Source organism: Thalassophryne amazonica, chromosome 10, assembly GCF_902500255.1.
Source record: "Thalassophryne amazonica chromosome 10, fThaAma1.1, whole genome shotgun sequence".
In the NCBI taxonomy this organism is placed as follows: domain Eukaryota; kingdom Metazoa; phylum Chordata; class Actinopteri; order Batrachoidiformes; family Batrachoididae; genus Thalassophryne; species Thalassophryne amazonica.
Window position 1 is genome coordinate 91,320,045 of NC_047112.1, and position 16,124 is coordinate 91,336,168.

Below are 16,124 nucleotides of genomic sequence, written 5' to 3' on the forward strand. Positions count from 1 at the left end.
GATGTGGAGGTCCTGGGCTGGTGTGGTTACACGTGGTCTGCGGTTGTGAGGCTGGTTGGATGTACTGCCAAATTCTCTGAAACACCTTTTGAGACGGCTTATGGTAGAGAAATGAACATTCAATACACGAGCAACAGCTCTGGTTGACATTCCTGCTGTCAGCATGCCAATTGCACGCGTCCTCAAATCTTGCGACATCTGTGGCATTGTGCTGTGTGATAAAACTGCACCTTTCAGAGTGGCCTTTTATTGTGGGCAGTCTAAGGCACACCTGTGCACTAATCATGGTGTCTAATCAGCATCTTGATATGGCACACCTGTGAGGTGGGATGGATTATCTCAGCAAAGGAGAAGTGCTCACTATCACAGATTTCGACTGGTTTGTGAACAATATTTGAGGGAAATGGTGATATTGTGTATGTGGAAAAAGTTTTAGATCTTTGAGTTCATCTCATACAAAATGGGAGCAAAACCAAAAGTGTTGTGTTTATATTTTTGTTGAGTATACAATGATCTCCAATGCTTTAAAATTGACCAAAAAAAAAACAAAAAAAAAACAGAGATGTGTGGAAGAAAAAGGAAAACAACCATCAAAATGGATTGAATAATAACCAGAATGGCAAAGGCTCACCCACTGATCAGCTCCAGGATGACCAAAGACAGTCTGGAGTTAGCTGTAAGTGCTGTGACAGTTAGAAGACACCTGTGTGAAGCTAATTTATTTGCAAGAATCCCTCGCAAAGTCACTCTGTTAAATAAAAGACATGCACAGAAGAGGTTACAATTTGCCAAAGAACACATCAACTGGCCTAAAGAGAAATGGAGGAATATTTTGTGGACTGATGAGAGTAAAATTGTTCTTTTTGGGTCCAAGGGCCACAGACAGTTTGTGAGACGACCCCCAAACTCTGAATTCAAGCCACAGTTCACAGTGAAGACAGTGAAGCATGGTGGTGCAAGCATCATGATATGGGCATGTTTCTCCTACTATGGTGTTGGGCCTATATATATCGCATACCAGGTATCATGGATCAGTTTGAATATGTCAAAATACTTGAAGAGGTCATGTTGCCTTATGCTGAAGAGGACATGCCCTTGAAATGGGTGTTTCAACAAGACAATGACCCCAAGCACACTAGTAAACGAGCAAAATCTTGGTTCCAAACCAACAAAATTAATGCCACGCAGATGTGAAGAAATCATGAAAAACTGTGGTTATACAACTAAATACTAGTTTAGTGATTCACAGGATTGCTAAAAAAGCAGTTTGAATATAATAGTTTTGAGTTTGTAGCATCAACAGCAGATGCTACTATTATTGTGAACACCCCCTTTTCTACTTTTTTTTTACTAATAGCCCAATTTCATAGCCTTAAGAGTGTGCATATCATGAATGCTTGTTCTTGTTGGATTTGTAAGAATCTACTGAATCTACTGGAACCTTGTTTCCCATGTAACAATAAGAAATATACTCAAAACCTGGATTCATCTTTTTAGTCACATAGAACTATTATTATTCTGAACACTACTGTATACAGTGATTAAGCACTTAAATGAGAAGTCAACGTACCATGTTTGTTTGCGATCAACTTGTGAAGACGACTGTACTATATGTTTAAATTAAGCATGAGCTGACTGATTTTTGTCTCTATGTGATAATCAGATCTGGTGAAGACAGTTTGTTGCCCTGTAGGTAGCAACATCTAACATAAAAGAAGCAGACTTGTATTTACTAGTCAACTTAAAGCACTTATGGACTCTAATAGCTTATTAACCAGTATCTCAATACCTTAATTTAAATTGGCCCCCAAATGTATCTCCCTCACATGAACACAGAACTGAACAGATGAAAATAATACTGACATTAAAAGTGTAAAAAAGAAAGGAAGAAACTAAAGCTGCATTACATGGTGTGTATAACAATCTGAAATTCAAGTGCCTCAAGTGCTTTTCCCCCAATCAACTGCAACAGTAATTCATCAACTCTGCACCCCCTCCCCCTGAAAAAATCCCCTGAAATGATCATGCCAGAAAACAACAATGAATAGTACAAAATGTAAAAAGAAAAAAATCTTAAAAAAAAATAATAAAACAGAAATGTTTCAGTTACACATGGAGTGCCACAAAACAACAGGTTTATGAAATGTTTAGGAAAAAGAAAACCACAAATGAGATTGTAAAAAGTAACAATGCGCCCAAAAATCAGTTTAGACAACTGTTTGTTGTCTCTTCACCCACCATGTGCCTGAATAGTTCTTTCATGTGAGTAATGAGTTCATCCAGTATTCTTCCCTGTGACTAGTAGGCAATAAGAATGATAACAGGTGTCCTTCCTCCTTCCTGACAGCGGATGTTATTTTCCACTCCGCTCGTAGCATTACGACAACAAATACCACTGGTATCAAAGAAGTGGGTGGGTGTAGTGGTTGAATGATTTGTAGCAGAATATTACAGGCACTTTTTGAGGCAGCCAGACAGGTCGGGTGGGTCCTTACACCCGCTGGGATCTGAGGGTTGTCCCCTCAAGGTAGACCTCATGGTGAACCAGTAAGGGCTGGGTGGCAGTACTGTTACTGCCGGTTGAGTTACCATGGTGAAACGAAGCGATCTGTGGACTCTGCTCCTCCCTGGGCCTGGGTGTCACAGGAACTCGGGAGCTGAAGTTCAGATAAATCTGCAGAAAATGACAATATATAATATATAAGTATATCTTCACGCTTCACAATTTTCTTCCCCATGAACCTTTGGTGTTTTAAAGAATCATATTTTCAGATGGAGAAGAAGAACAAAAAAAATAAATAAATACACCAAACAAACAAACAAAAAACAACTCAGCAGTAGTTCCTACACTGACATTAACTTCCATTCCATCGCAGACAGTATAAACCAAAGATATTTCATGTTTTTTGCCGGAAAACTAATTTCACTGGTCATATACATCCATTCCTGCATTTAAGGCCTGCAGCACATTCCAAAAAGTTGGAACAGGGGCAATTTGGGTGTAGAAATGATGTTATTTCAAACAGTTGATCTCAACATGTGATTATAATCAATATTTGATATAAAATAGTATCCAAAAAAAGGCTGTCAACTATCCATCCATCCATCCATCCATCCATTTTCTTCCGCTTTATCCAGAGTCGGGTCGCGGGGGCAGCAGCTCAAGCAAAGCCGCCCAGACCTCCCGAGCCACACACACCTCCCACAGCTTCTCCGGGGGAACCCCAAGGCGTTCTCAAGCCAGCCGAGAGATGTAGTCCCTCCAGCGTGTCCTGGGTCTTCCCCGGGGCCTCCTCCCAGTGGGATGTGCCCGGAACACCTCCCCAGCGAGGAGTCCAGGGGGCATCCGGAAAAGATGCCCGAGCCACCTCAACTGACTCCTTTCGACGTGGAGGAGCAGCGGCTCGACTCCGAGCTTCTCCCGAGTGACCGAGCTCCTCATCCTATCTCTAAGGGAGCACCCAGCCACCCTGCGGAGGAAACTCATCTCGGCCGCTTGTACTCGCGATCTCGTTCTTTCGGTCATGAGCCAAATCTCATGACCATAGGTGAGGATCGGAACGTAGATCGATCGGTAAATCGAGAGCTTTGCCCCCCTACTCAGCTCTCTCTTCACCATGACGGTCCGATACAGCAACCGCATCACTGCAGATGCTGCACCAATCCGTCTATCGATCTCACGCTCCATCCGTCCCTCACTCGTGAACAAGACCCCGAGATACTTAAACTCCTCCACTTGAGGCAAGGACACTCCGCCGACCTGAAGAGGGCAAAGCACCTTTTTCCAGTCGAGAACCATGGCCTCGGATTTGGAGGTGCTGATTTTCATCCCGAACGCTTCACACTCGCTGCAAACCGCCCCAGTGCACTGAGGCTGTCAACTATTGCATGAGAAAATTATTGAGATGTTTAAAAACAATATTCCTCAAAGAAAGCTTGGAAAGGATTTGCATGTTTCGCCCTCGACAGTGCATAATATAATTAAATGAGTGAAGGAATCTGGAAGAATTCAATGTGTAAATGAATCTCTGATTGCTCAAACAGTAATCAAGAACCATCATTCATCAATAGCTGATATAGCCACGAGGGCAAGGCATTACTTTGGGAAAGATTTGTCAAGCACTACAATATGGAGTTACATTAACAAATGCCACTTAAAACATTACTGTGCAAAAAAAAAAAAAAAAAAGAAGCCTTATGTTAACCTTGATCAGAAGTGGTGTCAACTTCTCTGGGGTCTGATGCTTCGTCGGATCATCACAAGGTGGAAACGTGTATTGTGGTCAGACAAATTAGTATTCTAGATTTTTTTTTTTTTTTTTTTTGGAAGAAATGGACACTGTGTGCTCCAGACTAAAAAAAAAGCATCATCCAGACTATTATTAACAAGCGGTCCAAAAGCCAGGGTCTGTCATGGTATGAGGTTGTCTCCGTGTCCTTGGCACAGGTAATTGACAGTTCTTGTGGGCATTAACGCAGAAGAGTACATTAAGATGTACATAAGACAACAACCACCTTGAGGCAACCTTGTGATTTTGCACTATATAAATGAAAATAAACTGAAATCGAAAACTGAAGATTTTACAGTGACAAGTGCTGCCTTCAAGATGACATCATGTCAGGCATCTCAAGCCGTATTTCAACAAGACAATGCAAATCCACATTCTGCACACATTTTAAAGGCATGGCTGTGGAAAAAGACAGTACAAATACTGGACTGGCCTACCTGCAGTCCTGAACTGTCAACGAAAGAGAATGTGTTTAGAATTTTGAAATTGAAAAAAAAAAATCTGCAATGATGACCCTGTCCTGCTGCAGACCTTAAGACACCTTTGCCAGAAGAATGGGACAAAATTAAAGATGAAACACTTCATTGCTTGGTATCCTCAATACCAACATGTGAGAAGGAATGGCAACATTACAAAATGGTAAATGATTCAATGTCCCAACTATTTGTTGAATGTGTTGCAAACCTTAAATTTAGAATAGATGTAGTATATAAACAAATGAAATGAAGCTGATCACACAAAACATGAAATATCTCAGGTTCATACTGTCTGCAGTGAAACAGAAGTGTGTGCGGATGTGTTTGTGTGTATGCATATATGTGTGTGTGTGTTACCATTTACATTTTCACAATGAATATCTGATGTGTACAATGGCTGATGGGGCCACAACACTTCCAAATTAAGACACCAGCAAATGCAGAAAACACTTGCATCAATTTAACAATAGGTAGTTGTATAAAAAAGAAAAAAAAAAACCCACCTTGCATTGCAAACATATAGAATACAAACTTATCTTAAATAATTTACCAGGAACAACAGACATAACAGGAGCGAAGAGAGAGAGACACAACGCAGTAAATTACTGCATGCTTTGAAGTACATAAAACAACCAAATAGTAACACTATTCCTGATCAGAGTGTCAAAAGACATATAGGCCAGGGATCTGAACAAACAACTGCATGAATCTTTTTAATAATTACCTAAATGACATGTTTTCTCCTGCGAGATAGGAGGAGACACAAAATGAATGTATCTCTATTATTGTATGCGCATAAATTCTCAGTGTTTTGTGGGTGTAGGCGGGACTGGTCAGGCACATTGCGGGAACGGGCAGGAGTGTAACACACACATTGCGGGAGCGGGCAGTAACAGTCCAAAATTCAGCAGGAGCAGGACAGAGAAAATAGTCCTGTGCAAGGTAACTCAGGGTATCCCGGACACCCTCACACATACACAACAGTGGAAGATACAGATACCACTCCTTCCAGACAGTGCACCTGTTCATTCTTTCTTTCTTTTGACTGCTCCAGTTCAGAGTGTCAACAGCACATCATTTGTCACCACCTCGCCTCACTTTGTTATGGAACTCTGAATTTATTATTTCCAAACGTACACCTATAACCTGTAGCTTTTGGCTGCAAGTGAGTGTGTTACGTGTGGAACTCGGAGACATCAGCTGCACGTGTGTGTATATGTGTGCCTGCCCTGCACGTATTTACCTCTGGGCCTGTACATAATATACAACTAAAACTGTCACATGCCTCGATGAAATATGAAACACATTGCAAGAGTTTTGAGCATGCTGGAGCTCTTTACAGCATACATATTGCAATACCACCTGTGTTTTTATTTGAACCTGAGGTAATACACATTCCTGTCAGGCACAGACAAACACTGACAGTGTGTGGCAGCTGGCAACAGCCTTGTGGTTAATAGTCAATGTTTTCTGAACAGGTCCAAAAGTGTGAAGACCCTGCACCTGTTGTGATTTCACTGTGATGTTGATTGCATGGGATGAGCAACTTATAGTTATTTACAGCATTCCTTCACTCATTTTCTGAACCTGCTTAGTACTGTTCAGGGTCATGGGTGGGTTGGGGGTGGGGTGGCATTGAGCGAGATATTTTCCAGACAGGCTGCATGGCCGACACACATCAACAGACAAACAGTCACAGCTATGGACAATTTCAGAGTTCCCAGTTCACTCACCCTGAATGTCTTTGTTTGTTGGAGGGGGCTGTGGCACCCGGCTAACAGTGCTCACCAGTGATATACATCCTGCCTATTTATTTGAAGTATGTTTATCCCCAATAAATAGTCAAAAAGTAATGATTTACTTAGATCCCAGATAATGAGTCTTAAATTGCGTGGGCTTTCCAAACTTTTGTGCATTGGGATGAAAAGAGATTTGCAGGCGATTTACTAACACTAATTGCACAATTAACAGTGGGTAGTAACATGATGTAGACATCATTGTGTAAATAAGGAATTGGTGTGTATTTAATGCCCTTAAGCGCAAAATAAAATTCATTCAGCCACTTGCAAGCATGTGCTTTGTGCTTCCTTTTGGAGAAACTCTGCCACATAACTAAGTGTGTTCATGTGCTGGCAAGTCAAAAAAAAAAAAAAAAAAACAACAACAAATTCCTATTTCAAGCTTTTAAGCAAAGTGGTGGATTGCACAAAGACAACTGTGGGCAACAGTGGACGCACAGCGGTCTGTGTGCGCCCTGTGGCACAGAAAGCTGTGCATCGTCCCACACAAACTCCGTGCTGCTGGAACAACAGTCTGCCAAGTGTAATCAGTTAATGCCAAGGTTTCAAACACTCAAAATACAGACAGCACCAGCACCCACTAAATTTCCTTTTGACCTTGATAAATCTTACTGCATGTGAAAAATTAATGTATTTGCATGTTCCCTTTCACAGTTTTGCCCACTTGGGTGGACAAATCCAAAATTGCATATTCATGAAGGCAAATATGCTAAATGGACAATACGTGCTATTTTTACCCAAGGCCATCAAAATCTGGCCATCGGGTATTGCAAAGACTTTGCGTCCATCCGTCCATCTGTGCTCAGCATAAGTCCAGTCCTATTACTGCCCCAGTCTTTGAATTCACAGGGAACATTCTTATTTACACAGACCTTGGACAAGTTCAAAGGTGGCTAATCTTGAGCTATTGTAAGATGTCAAAAGGTCACATGCTGTTTCCTATTTTTATGCTATGAATCATGCAAATCCATTTTGGGGGAGGGGTTACTGCCAATCAGAGTAGAGAGGCACTGTGATGTCACTGGCTGGTCTCTCTCTGGCTGCTAATTTAACATGGTGGATCTGCTGCCAAACCACTGCGTTTGTGTGTAAATATAACATGTTTCTCATATATTGTGTAAAAGCTAGAGAGAAATAAGCACTGTAACCCGATAACACCTCTGGAGTGATTTACAAGACATTTCACAAACGTTAGCGTGCATCACACGCAGTCAAAGGTAACTTCCGCGTGTGATGTGGCCTGCCGCAGTGACAGGCCCACTGAAGGCATGATGGATGAATGCCAGCCTGCACCCCGGAGCGCTGGATGACCCCTGCCTGTGGCTTAAATGCTTGTGTGGTCATCTCAACAATTTTTTTTTTGCTTTGATTTCCTGTTTTCTGTTTCTTCACCTTTGTAAAGCTTTGTAAAAACCTTGTAATGGTTAGAATGGCCTAAGCAGTGGGTCACCCCTTTGAGTCTGATCTGCTTAAGGTTTCTTCCTCAGTATCATCAGAGGGAGTTTTTCCTTGCCACTGTCACCTGTGTGCTTGCTCTAGGGGTTGGTTTAGTCAAACCTTACTTGCGTTAAGTGCCTTGAAGCAGCTCATTTAGTTTTTTTTTTTTTTTTTTTTACAGAATTTGAACATTGTGTAGGAGAAGATTTCATTGAGGGTATGAATCCTACATGTTTAGTTGTATCTGACAGCTGTTCTTCGATCCTTTTGACAACCTTCCTGAAGGGGGGTCTCTTGAAGGGGTCAGCATCCCAGCATGATCTCATAACTTCATACCTGCAAAGCAGCATATGAAACACAAAATATTTATGTGCACTTCCATTTTTGGTTCTTTTTATGTGTGTTCTGTTCTCAGTTACCATGTTTCATCTTTCAGCACTGCCTTCTAAAGGCCAGATGGAACACGATGAAAGCTGCTTTTGCAAACCCCCACATTCCTATCTTCTTTTATCTGTCTTATCAAACTTCAACATGGACTCACATGTCACTTGGTGCAAACTCTGGAGCATCCATCCTGTATCCTTCTTTTATCATCTTGTAGAACTTGGCATCCACAGGCATGCCAGGATAAGGACTGTTTCCTGTGTTCATTGGAGAGGTTCACTTATATTACTTCTTAAAACACATGTTCAGACACACATGTGAAGGTATACAAACCTAGTGAGAAGATTTCCCAAAGTAGAATGCCATAGGACCACACGTCACTCTCAAAAGTGTAGACGCACTCGAAGATGCTTTCTGGAGACATCCATTTCACAGGCAGCCGGGCCTAAGATAAAAGCCCTCAGTGAATGTTGACAAATGCACTCAGTCGCAACTCAACTCATGACTTCACCCGGCGATTTTCTGCTGCTGTAAGCACCAAACCCATTTTTACCCGAAATATTTCCATCGGGTATTGCGACGGCCTTGTGTTCATCCGTCCATCCGTCTGTCTGTCTGTCTGTGCTCAGCATAAGTCCAGTCTTCAAATTCACAAGGAACATTCTTGGGACAAAGACCTTGGGCAAGTTCAAAGATGGCTAACCTTGACCTATTTTAAGAGGTTAAAAGGTCACATTCTGTTTCCTTTTTTTATGCTCATACTGCATTTTGGTATTGCATTATATTTGATGTTTCCAAACTCAGAGTTGCAAAGAGAATTTTGAATCTGAGCTCAGCCCTGCAGCATTTATGAAATGATGATTACTCAGCTGTCATATCACTCATCACAGCACTGTGACCTGTAATGTCTCCACATGTGTCAGCCCATCAGCTGTCAGTCATCCCACGTCAGCAGGGTTGTAATTTGTCATGTACACATACAAGTACTTGTCTGTTACAAGCCTAAAAAGACAAACAAATTCTAAGAATAACCAGCTACTATTTCAGGCTAGTAATTTAACTTCATTACTCTAAATGAATCACAATATATAAATAGATATGGTTTTGTGATTTTTTAACATTTACAAGCTAATTTGAACAGAGTCAGAAAAGGGCTTGTTTGTAAAAGTTCATAAAAAAAGAACAGCTAAAATGTTGCTGTAGATGTATAATCAAGATGGGTATTACAGTATGTTATCTGACTGAATTCATGATTTCTCTTCTTGAATTTTTTTTTTTTTGCTAGATATGTTGAGCCATCTTCAACAATGCAGATGGTCATAGTAGAACTACATCAACATAAACCAGGCTGTTAGGTACAAAATTAGAAGCACCATCTACTCTACATGAGATATAAGTGATAATTTCTACTTCTAAGGGCTGTTGAGCTACAGCCAGAACTCAGAAAATAAGATAGATTGCCTCATTTGGATTTTATGCATCTATCACAAAAACATTCTTGGTGCAACACCTACTTCTCAAGAGTACACAGAGTAAATGTCACATTCAGTAAAACTCCCATCACCCATAGGCTGATTGATGCAGAATGGCGTCAGAATCACACATCCACCCACAGTCGGAAAGTATCGAGGTGCAGTCTGAAGACAGACGGACGGCAGTCTCAGAGCAGTCTACATAGTTGGTCCCATTCGCTCAGCTGTCCCGAGTGTGTTGCACAGTTCAAAACACTCTTGGCACCGTCGAGATGGGACGCCCATATGATGGCGGTCTATGTGCAGTTTGTGCGCCATCTGACCGCAATCTACATATTCTGACGCCGTCATAACAGCATTTGAAATGATCTGATCGCGGTTGATTGAACTTAGACATGGATTGGTCACGGCAAAGCCTGCCAGCATGTCCTGCTTCTACCACGTATGTCCACCTCCACTGGACTCCGGCCAGGGAGGGCAAAGGAAATGTTGATATGTAATAACAATGGGTTCACACCCATTGTACATTCATCATGTGCAATGGGTATGAACAGTGCGCAATCTGAAAGCACTGTGTGCTACTGCAGGTCAATGTGCCACACAGCTGAACAGGCTGTTATATCCATAATGGACCTTATAGTACAGATATATTTCCATTCCTTCCCATGGGTGACATAAATAATGTGAAATATTGTGTTCATCATGTCTGTGACACCACAGACAGGTGCACCTCACCGCTGTCTCATGCACATCAATGCATGTGTCAGAAGCTTGCAGCTGAATGGATCTCACCGCTGTAATATACATAATATTACATGATCACCATCTAACTCTGCAGGAGATATGACGTGGGACTGTTTCATCAGACCATGACAAGATTAATAAACATGAATCTCACCTCCTCCTTCACAGCGCAGGGCGGACAGGAGCCAAGGACCACAGCCTGTGGTGAAAACCCTCTCACCTGGCTGTGCTGTGTGCTGGAACCAACCACGGCAGAAATAAATCCCATGTGACATGCCGCACCAACTGGATAGCACAGTGTACAGAACTGTGTTGTGCTGCGTATGCTGGAACGGCCAATAAAACCCCCCCCCAAAAATTAAAGTTCACTGTATTGGCTGCGTCTTCACTGTATTGGCTGCGTCTGACGAATGTTGCGCACATGGGGAACATTGGCTCACTGCCAGCAAAGTTTAGCAGCAAACGGAATCCAGTGGGATGAGTAAATTTTAGTAATGCCAGTATATACTGATTAAAAAAAAAAAACCTAAGTTGGTATTTCACTAGACTGGAGGAGGAGGAGGCGATCAATGACAGTGAAGGGGCAAAACGTTCAGCACCCCCTCTTTTCCTTCAGCTCTGTTTGACAGAAGCGGGTTTCAGAACTGTCATGTTCTTGTGCTTTGTCAGCCTTTTGTGTGCGCACTCTGCATGCAGCGCTCCTGAGCTCGTGTGCATGTGCATCCCACGCACATGCGCAGTGGCTCATTCAGCCATTATGAACACACACACACACACACACACAGAGCTGAGTGATCATTTCATCATTTGATCACCTGTTGTACACACACACACACGCATGTGTGATCTCCTGCTGTGAGGTCAGTGAGCGCTGGGAAAGAGAGGACGAACGAAGATGTGATTGCATGGGAGTGACTGCGTGACAGCACCAGTGCTGGCTTTGACACATATGACGTGAGTCTGGTCCATAGGTTGGTTGTACGCCGGTGTCCAGTAACGGCAGGTCCTGTGCAAAGGGAGGACACAGCGTTGGCTCCCACTCCGGCCCTGTGTTTGCCATCCAGACGTTTGGACATCGGGCAGTCTTCAGCACTTTTTATGGCCATCTGACAGCAGTCTGTGTCATCTAACTGTTGTCTAAATATGCTTTGGATGCGATCGTGCAGGTGTGGACGAGGCAGTCTGGACGGGATCCACCCACAGTCTGCACGCCTCTTTCTCTCCCAACTGCGTCCAGATTATGGTCATTTTTGCCTTGTCGGCCTGTTTTCTGTGCATTCTAACTATGTGTGACGGGGGTCTAAGACTGAAACAATTGAAGTTCTGAAAAGGTCATGTTCTTCTCATTACTACGGAATATGAACTGAAATTCATTTCTGGGTGCATGCACTGGTTCTGCATGTCACTGTACCTACCACACCACAGAACTGCTCTGGGTCCTGAATGGAAACCACCTAGGCAGAAAAAAGATGCACCTCCACCTCTCAAAACCATCTATCTTTCACAGCAAGGTGAAACGTGAGCATTCTGTTGGCCTTCTCCAATATCTACGGTCCTCAATAATTAGGCACCTGCATGCTGAAGTGTGCACGCAGATAACATGTGGCCAAAACGTCTTAGCTGGCATTCCTTCACTATGTAAGTGATACTCCTCATCTTAGTCTCCCTAAATAACCATTTGTTTAACACAAAGTCATTCCAGCTATAGCAAAAGATCCTCCAAAGACATCTAAACCAAACATGCCACCTTAGATCACTGGCTAGCATACAAGTCTCACAATTATATAGTAAGACAGGAAGCACAAGGACTCTAAAGACTTGGGTCTTAGTTCTTCTGCAAAGATGTCTTGACTCCATGACTGTCCCTGCAGTTTGACACTTGCACCACAACCATATATATATATATATATATATATATATATATATATATATATATATATATATATATATATATATATATATATATATATATATATATATATATATATATATATATATATATATACACTCCACATGAGGAACTGATGAGATATAACCAGCCCTAACAAAAAGTCTGTCAATTATTATGTAAATGCTGCAACATCTACTCCACATAAAGAACTTTGCAGCATTCAGTACTTATGAGATATAGTGATTTTCAAAAACATCAGGATCCCCTCATTACTATAGATATTTATACACCTTGAGACATATTTTGTTAATAGTAATTGTGTAACATGGACTGATGTTGAGAAATCATTATTATGCAAATTATTGCAGATATTGGGTGACACATCTTAACAGTTGACTGTTTAGCTCAGGTGTGATATGGCCAATTATCTAAAATGAGGTTCTGCTCATTACTATGCAGATTTATGCAAACATCGTTTTGCTTATGTTACACTTTTACTCCACAGGAGTGACTCATGGTGTAAATATGTACATTGGTGAGATACTGTATAGCTCGAACTTACTTCAAAAAGATCCTTTCATTGTTATTTCAAATATCAAGTGGCACACCTGTTCCACAATCTATCCAACAAGAGGTATCAAAGGAAGGGGACTTACTTTATAGACCTAGAGGTACACTGGTACTGGTGCTTATCCCCAGGTTACATAGCATGACCACTACTTATCACAGGTGTGATATATACAGCCAAGACTCCATCATGGAACTCCTTTCCTTATTATCCAGATTTATAGAAACATCACGTGGTGCTTTGTTCACACCTGTATGTGTCACATTCAGAAAGCTAAGATTATTCTAAATATTTTGATATGCAACACATGGGCATTACACTATATGTACCTTAATAGGGAAGTTACTGAAGCTATAGTAAAATCAAGAAAAGGCCCTTGGACCCGAGATGGTCCATTGTGATGTACGATAGTATACTAATGCACATAGTTGTCTGGATAGAGTGTAAGTGCATCATAGTCCCTGCCTATGTGAGGCTCATCTAAATACTGCACTGTGCACACAACAGAAAAACTCTGTCATTGATTTTAGACCAGGTTTTAGCTGATCTACGGTGCAATCACTTTCTGCTACAACAAAATACAAAGTATGGGCTCTGCCTGACCACCTCATTTTGAGACCAGCATACCCATGACCGTACAGACTTACTGACTTGGCTGACCATTTTGTGTCCCTAAAATGCTGCCAATCTGCTGCAAATGTGATCACCCTTTGGACATGATGGAGTTCTGCACTTTCTACCTTTGTCATTCAGGTTCCAGTGAATGATAACAACCTATAAGGATGGAGTATAATTGGACAGATCAATGCCCACAGGTCAAGTCAGGTCCACCACTTCACAAAATGGCTTTGGGTGTTGACTGGAAACCACACAGGTAGATCATCAGTATGTCTTTATCTAATAATGAATAAACAAGTATCTAGCTGTTGCAACAAGCTGATATGTGGGTGTCCCTTTGACCTGATCCAGCCTCTCGAATCCTCATCACTCTGGCACTTGCATGCTAAATCATGCTTTGGGAAGCATCCTACATGTACTTTGTACTGTATACGTGGTTAGACAAGCATCTCAAATTCACAAGGTGCATAGTCTTGACTTACGTTGCCTTTGACCACATAGTTGGAGTCTGTGGTGATGTCCCGAGCCAGGCCAAAATCACAAATCTTTGCGACACTTCCTTCAGTTAGTAGTATGTTTCTGGCTGCAAGGTCTCTGTGGATACACTGAAAAACAAAGTGAATGAACAAAGTGAGCTATAAATCTGTGTCTGAAGGCATGTCTCCTGTTCTGATGATATGTGATAACTCAGTAATGCAACATAGGAGCAAGAACTGTGCAAAACAAACTGTGACACTGATATATGAGATTACTCGCCACAGGATCTTCTTGCCGAGACAGCCAATAAATTTTTCAAGCTCATGCTCAAACATGCATTTTAGATCCATTTACCAGCTGTGGAAACATGACCCCATGCCTTGTGGTAAAGCAGAAAAAACCTGCCATTTGTGCAAATTCATATTACGTTAAAACCGTATCCCGGGGTATTTAAAAATAGCAATGTATCCCTTTACATGCTGTCATTAAAAAAATCTGTGCAATGTCCGTTAACTCTGAGCTGGAGCTAACAAAAGCTGTTTTATGGGGGGGAGAAAGTCCAAGCTGCTGCGAACAGACGCTGTTTTAGCGAGGACAGAAATTCAGAGCTGCCGCTAAGGGTAGTATCTCACTGGGCTGCAACAGCTTGCGAATGGCATTTTGGGCATTTCATTTACGGGGATTCACCATCCCCTGGCATAAGCCGCAGGACATCACTCGTGTGTTGCTTAATGTTTGAACTGTTAAAAAAATCTGTGTGACAAGGTTCCTTGCCAAATAGTCAAGTGTGTTATGTGTCGGACGCAGCCCGGAGAACCGACCAGCGTTTGAAGGACCCAGTATAAAATAAGCAGAGCACGGTACAAAGGATAACAGAGTTTAATAAACATAACAGTGATGTGAAAAAATACAAACAAATAAGTGCGCGGTCTGGCGTGGCGGATTTGCGGTGCGCTCCCAGCAGCGCCAACGGTCCGGAGCCAGAACCAATTCGGACCCAAGGACCCCGCCGACACCCCCCAGGTGGCCGCGACAAACCGAGTCTGTGAAAGAAGGAATCATTATGTGAGTCCACACTCAACACACAGAGAGAACGCTCAAAGGTGCACAAACAGCAAACACTTCCTGGCTTAATTACTAATCAGCTTCCCACCCTGCAGGCATGGAACATCCAGTTCACAAAACTCCACTGCAGTGGAAGCTGATTACACGACCAACATACAGCTCAATATAATAAGGTGTGAGGGACACCACATTTACTGACTGTATAAATGTTAGTCACAAAATCTAACGTACCTCAGGAAGTGTGCTGACGAGCGTGAGACCTCACCCCCTCCTCTTTCACAGACCATGCATCAAACCTGGACGTTCTCTGCATCCACTGATGATGAGATGGCTCTTGAGACGACGATCTCACCCGTCTGGTCACAAGGTCGAGTCTCTGGCAAATACACACTGTGTACTCCAGTCTTAAATGCCACCATGTTCCAATCCATGTAGATGAACCACAGCTGTGAGTCCTGATGAGCCGCAGGTGATCAGCCTCAGGTGATCAGGGTGAGGTCCTGATAAACTCAGCTACACAGCCACTCAGTCCCAAATGCAAGCCACCTGGAAGGAAAAACAAAAGACAGGACAAAAGACAAACAAAAAGGCAGCCAGGCCCCCCCAGCCATACAACAAAGTGAGCGTCACAAACCCTTCTGAATGTAGTCTCCACTAGGGATGAGTGAGTACACCACTATCTGTGTGTATCTGTTCAACCGTCTAAATGATCTGTATCTGTATCCGTACTCGGTGTGGGCAGGGCCTAAACCGGAAATGGGCGTGACTTAACTGGAAATGGGTTTGGCTTAGATCTGTACATTATTTTAAGTCTGAAATTGATCTGGATTGATTAGAAGTTGCTATATTTATTGTTTATTTGAAAAATATTTACAGAACAGCCTCAAAATTGAGATTCAAATCA

The 16,124-nt window shown here is 42.2% G+C and overlaps 1 protein-coding gene across 2 annotated transcripts in view; it reads right to left on the bottom strand.

Annotated features, from left to right (window-relative positions):
• Positions 1-1,639: 1,639 nt before the first annotated feature.
• kita (KIT proto-oncogene, receptor tyrosine kinase a) overlaps positions 1,640-16,124 on the bottom strand; it is a 125,870-nt gene continuing 111,385 nt past the window's right edge. For both annotated transcript variants that reach the window (XM_034180502.1, XM_034180501.1), the window contains exons 17-21: positions 14,161-14,283; positions 8,719-8,830; positions 8,543-8,642; positions 8,232-8,337; positions 1,640-2,674 (exon numbers count right to left, since the gene is read on the bottom strand). In XM_034180502.1, coding sequence (XP_034036393.1) covers positions 2,492-2,674; positions 8,232-8,337; positions 8,543-8,642; positions 8,719-8,830; positions 14,161-14,283 — 624 coding nt within the window. In that variant the 3' untranslated portion in view covers positions 1,640-2,491. The remainder of the gene's footprint in view (positions 2,675-8,231; positions 8,338-8,542; positions 8,643-8,718; positions 8,831-14,160; positions 14,284-16,124) is intronic.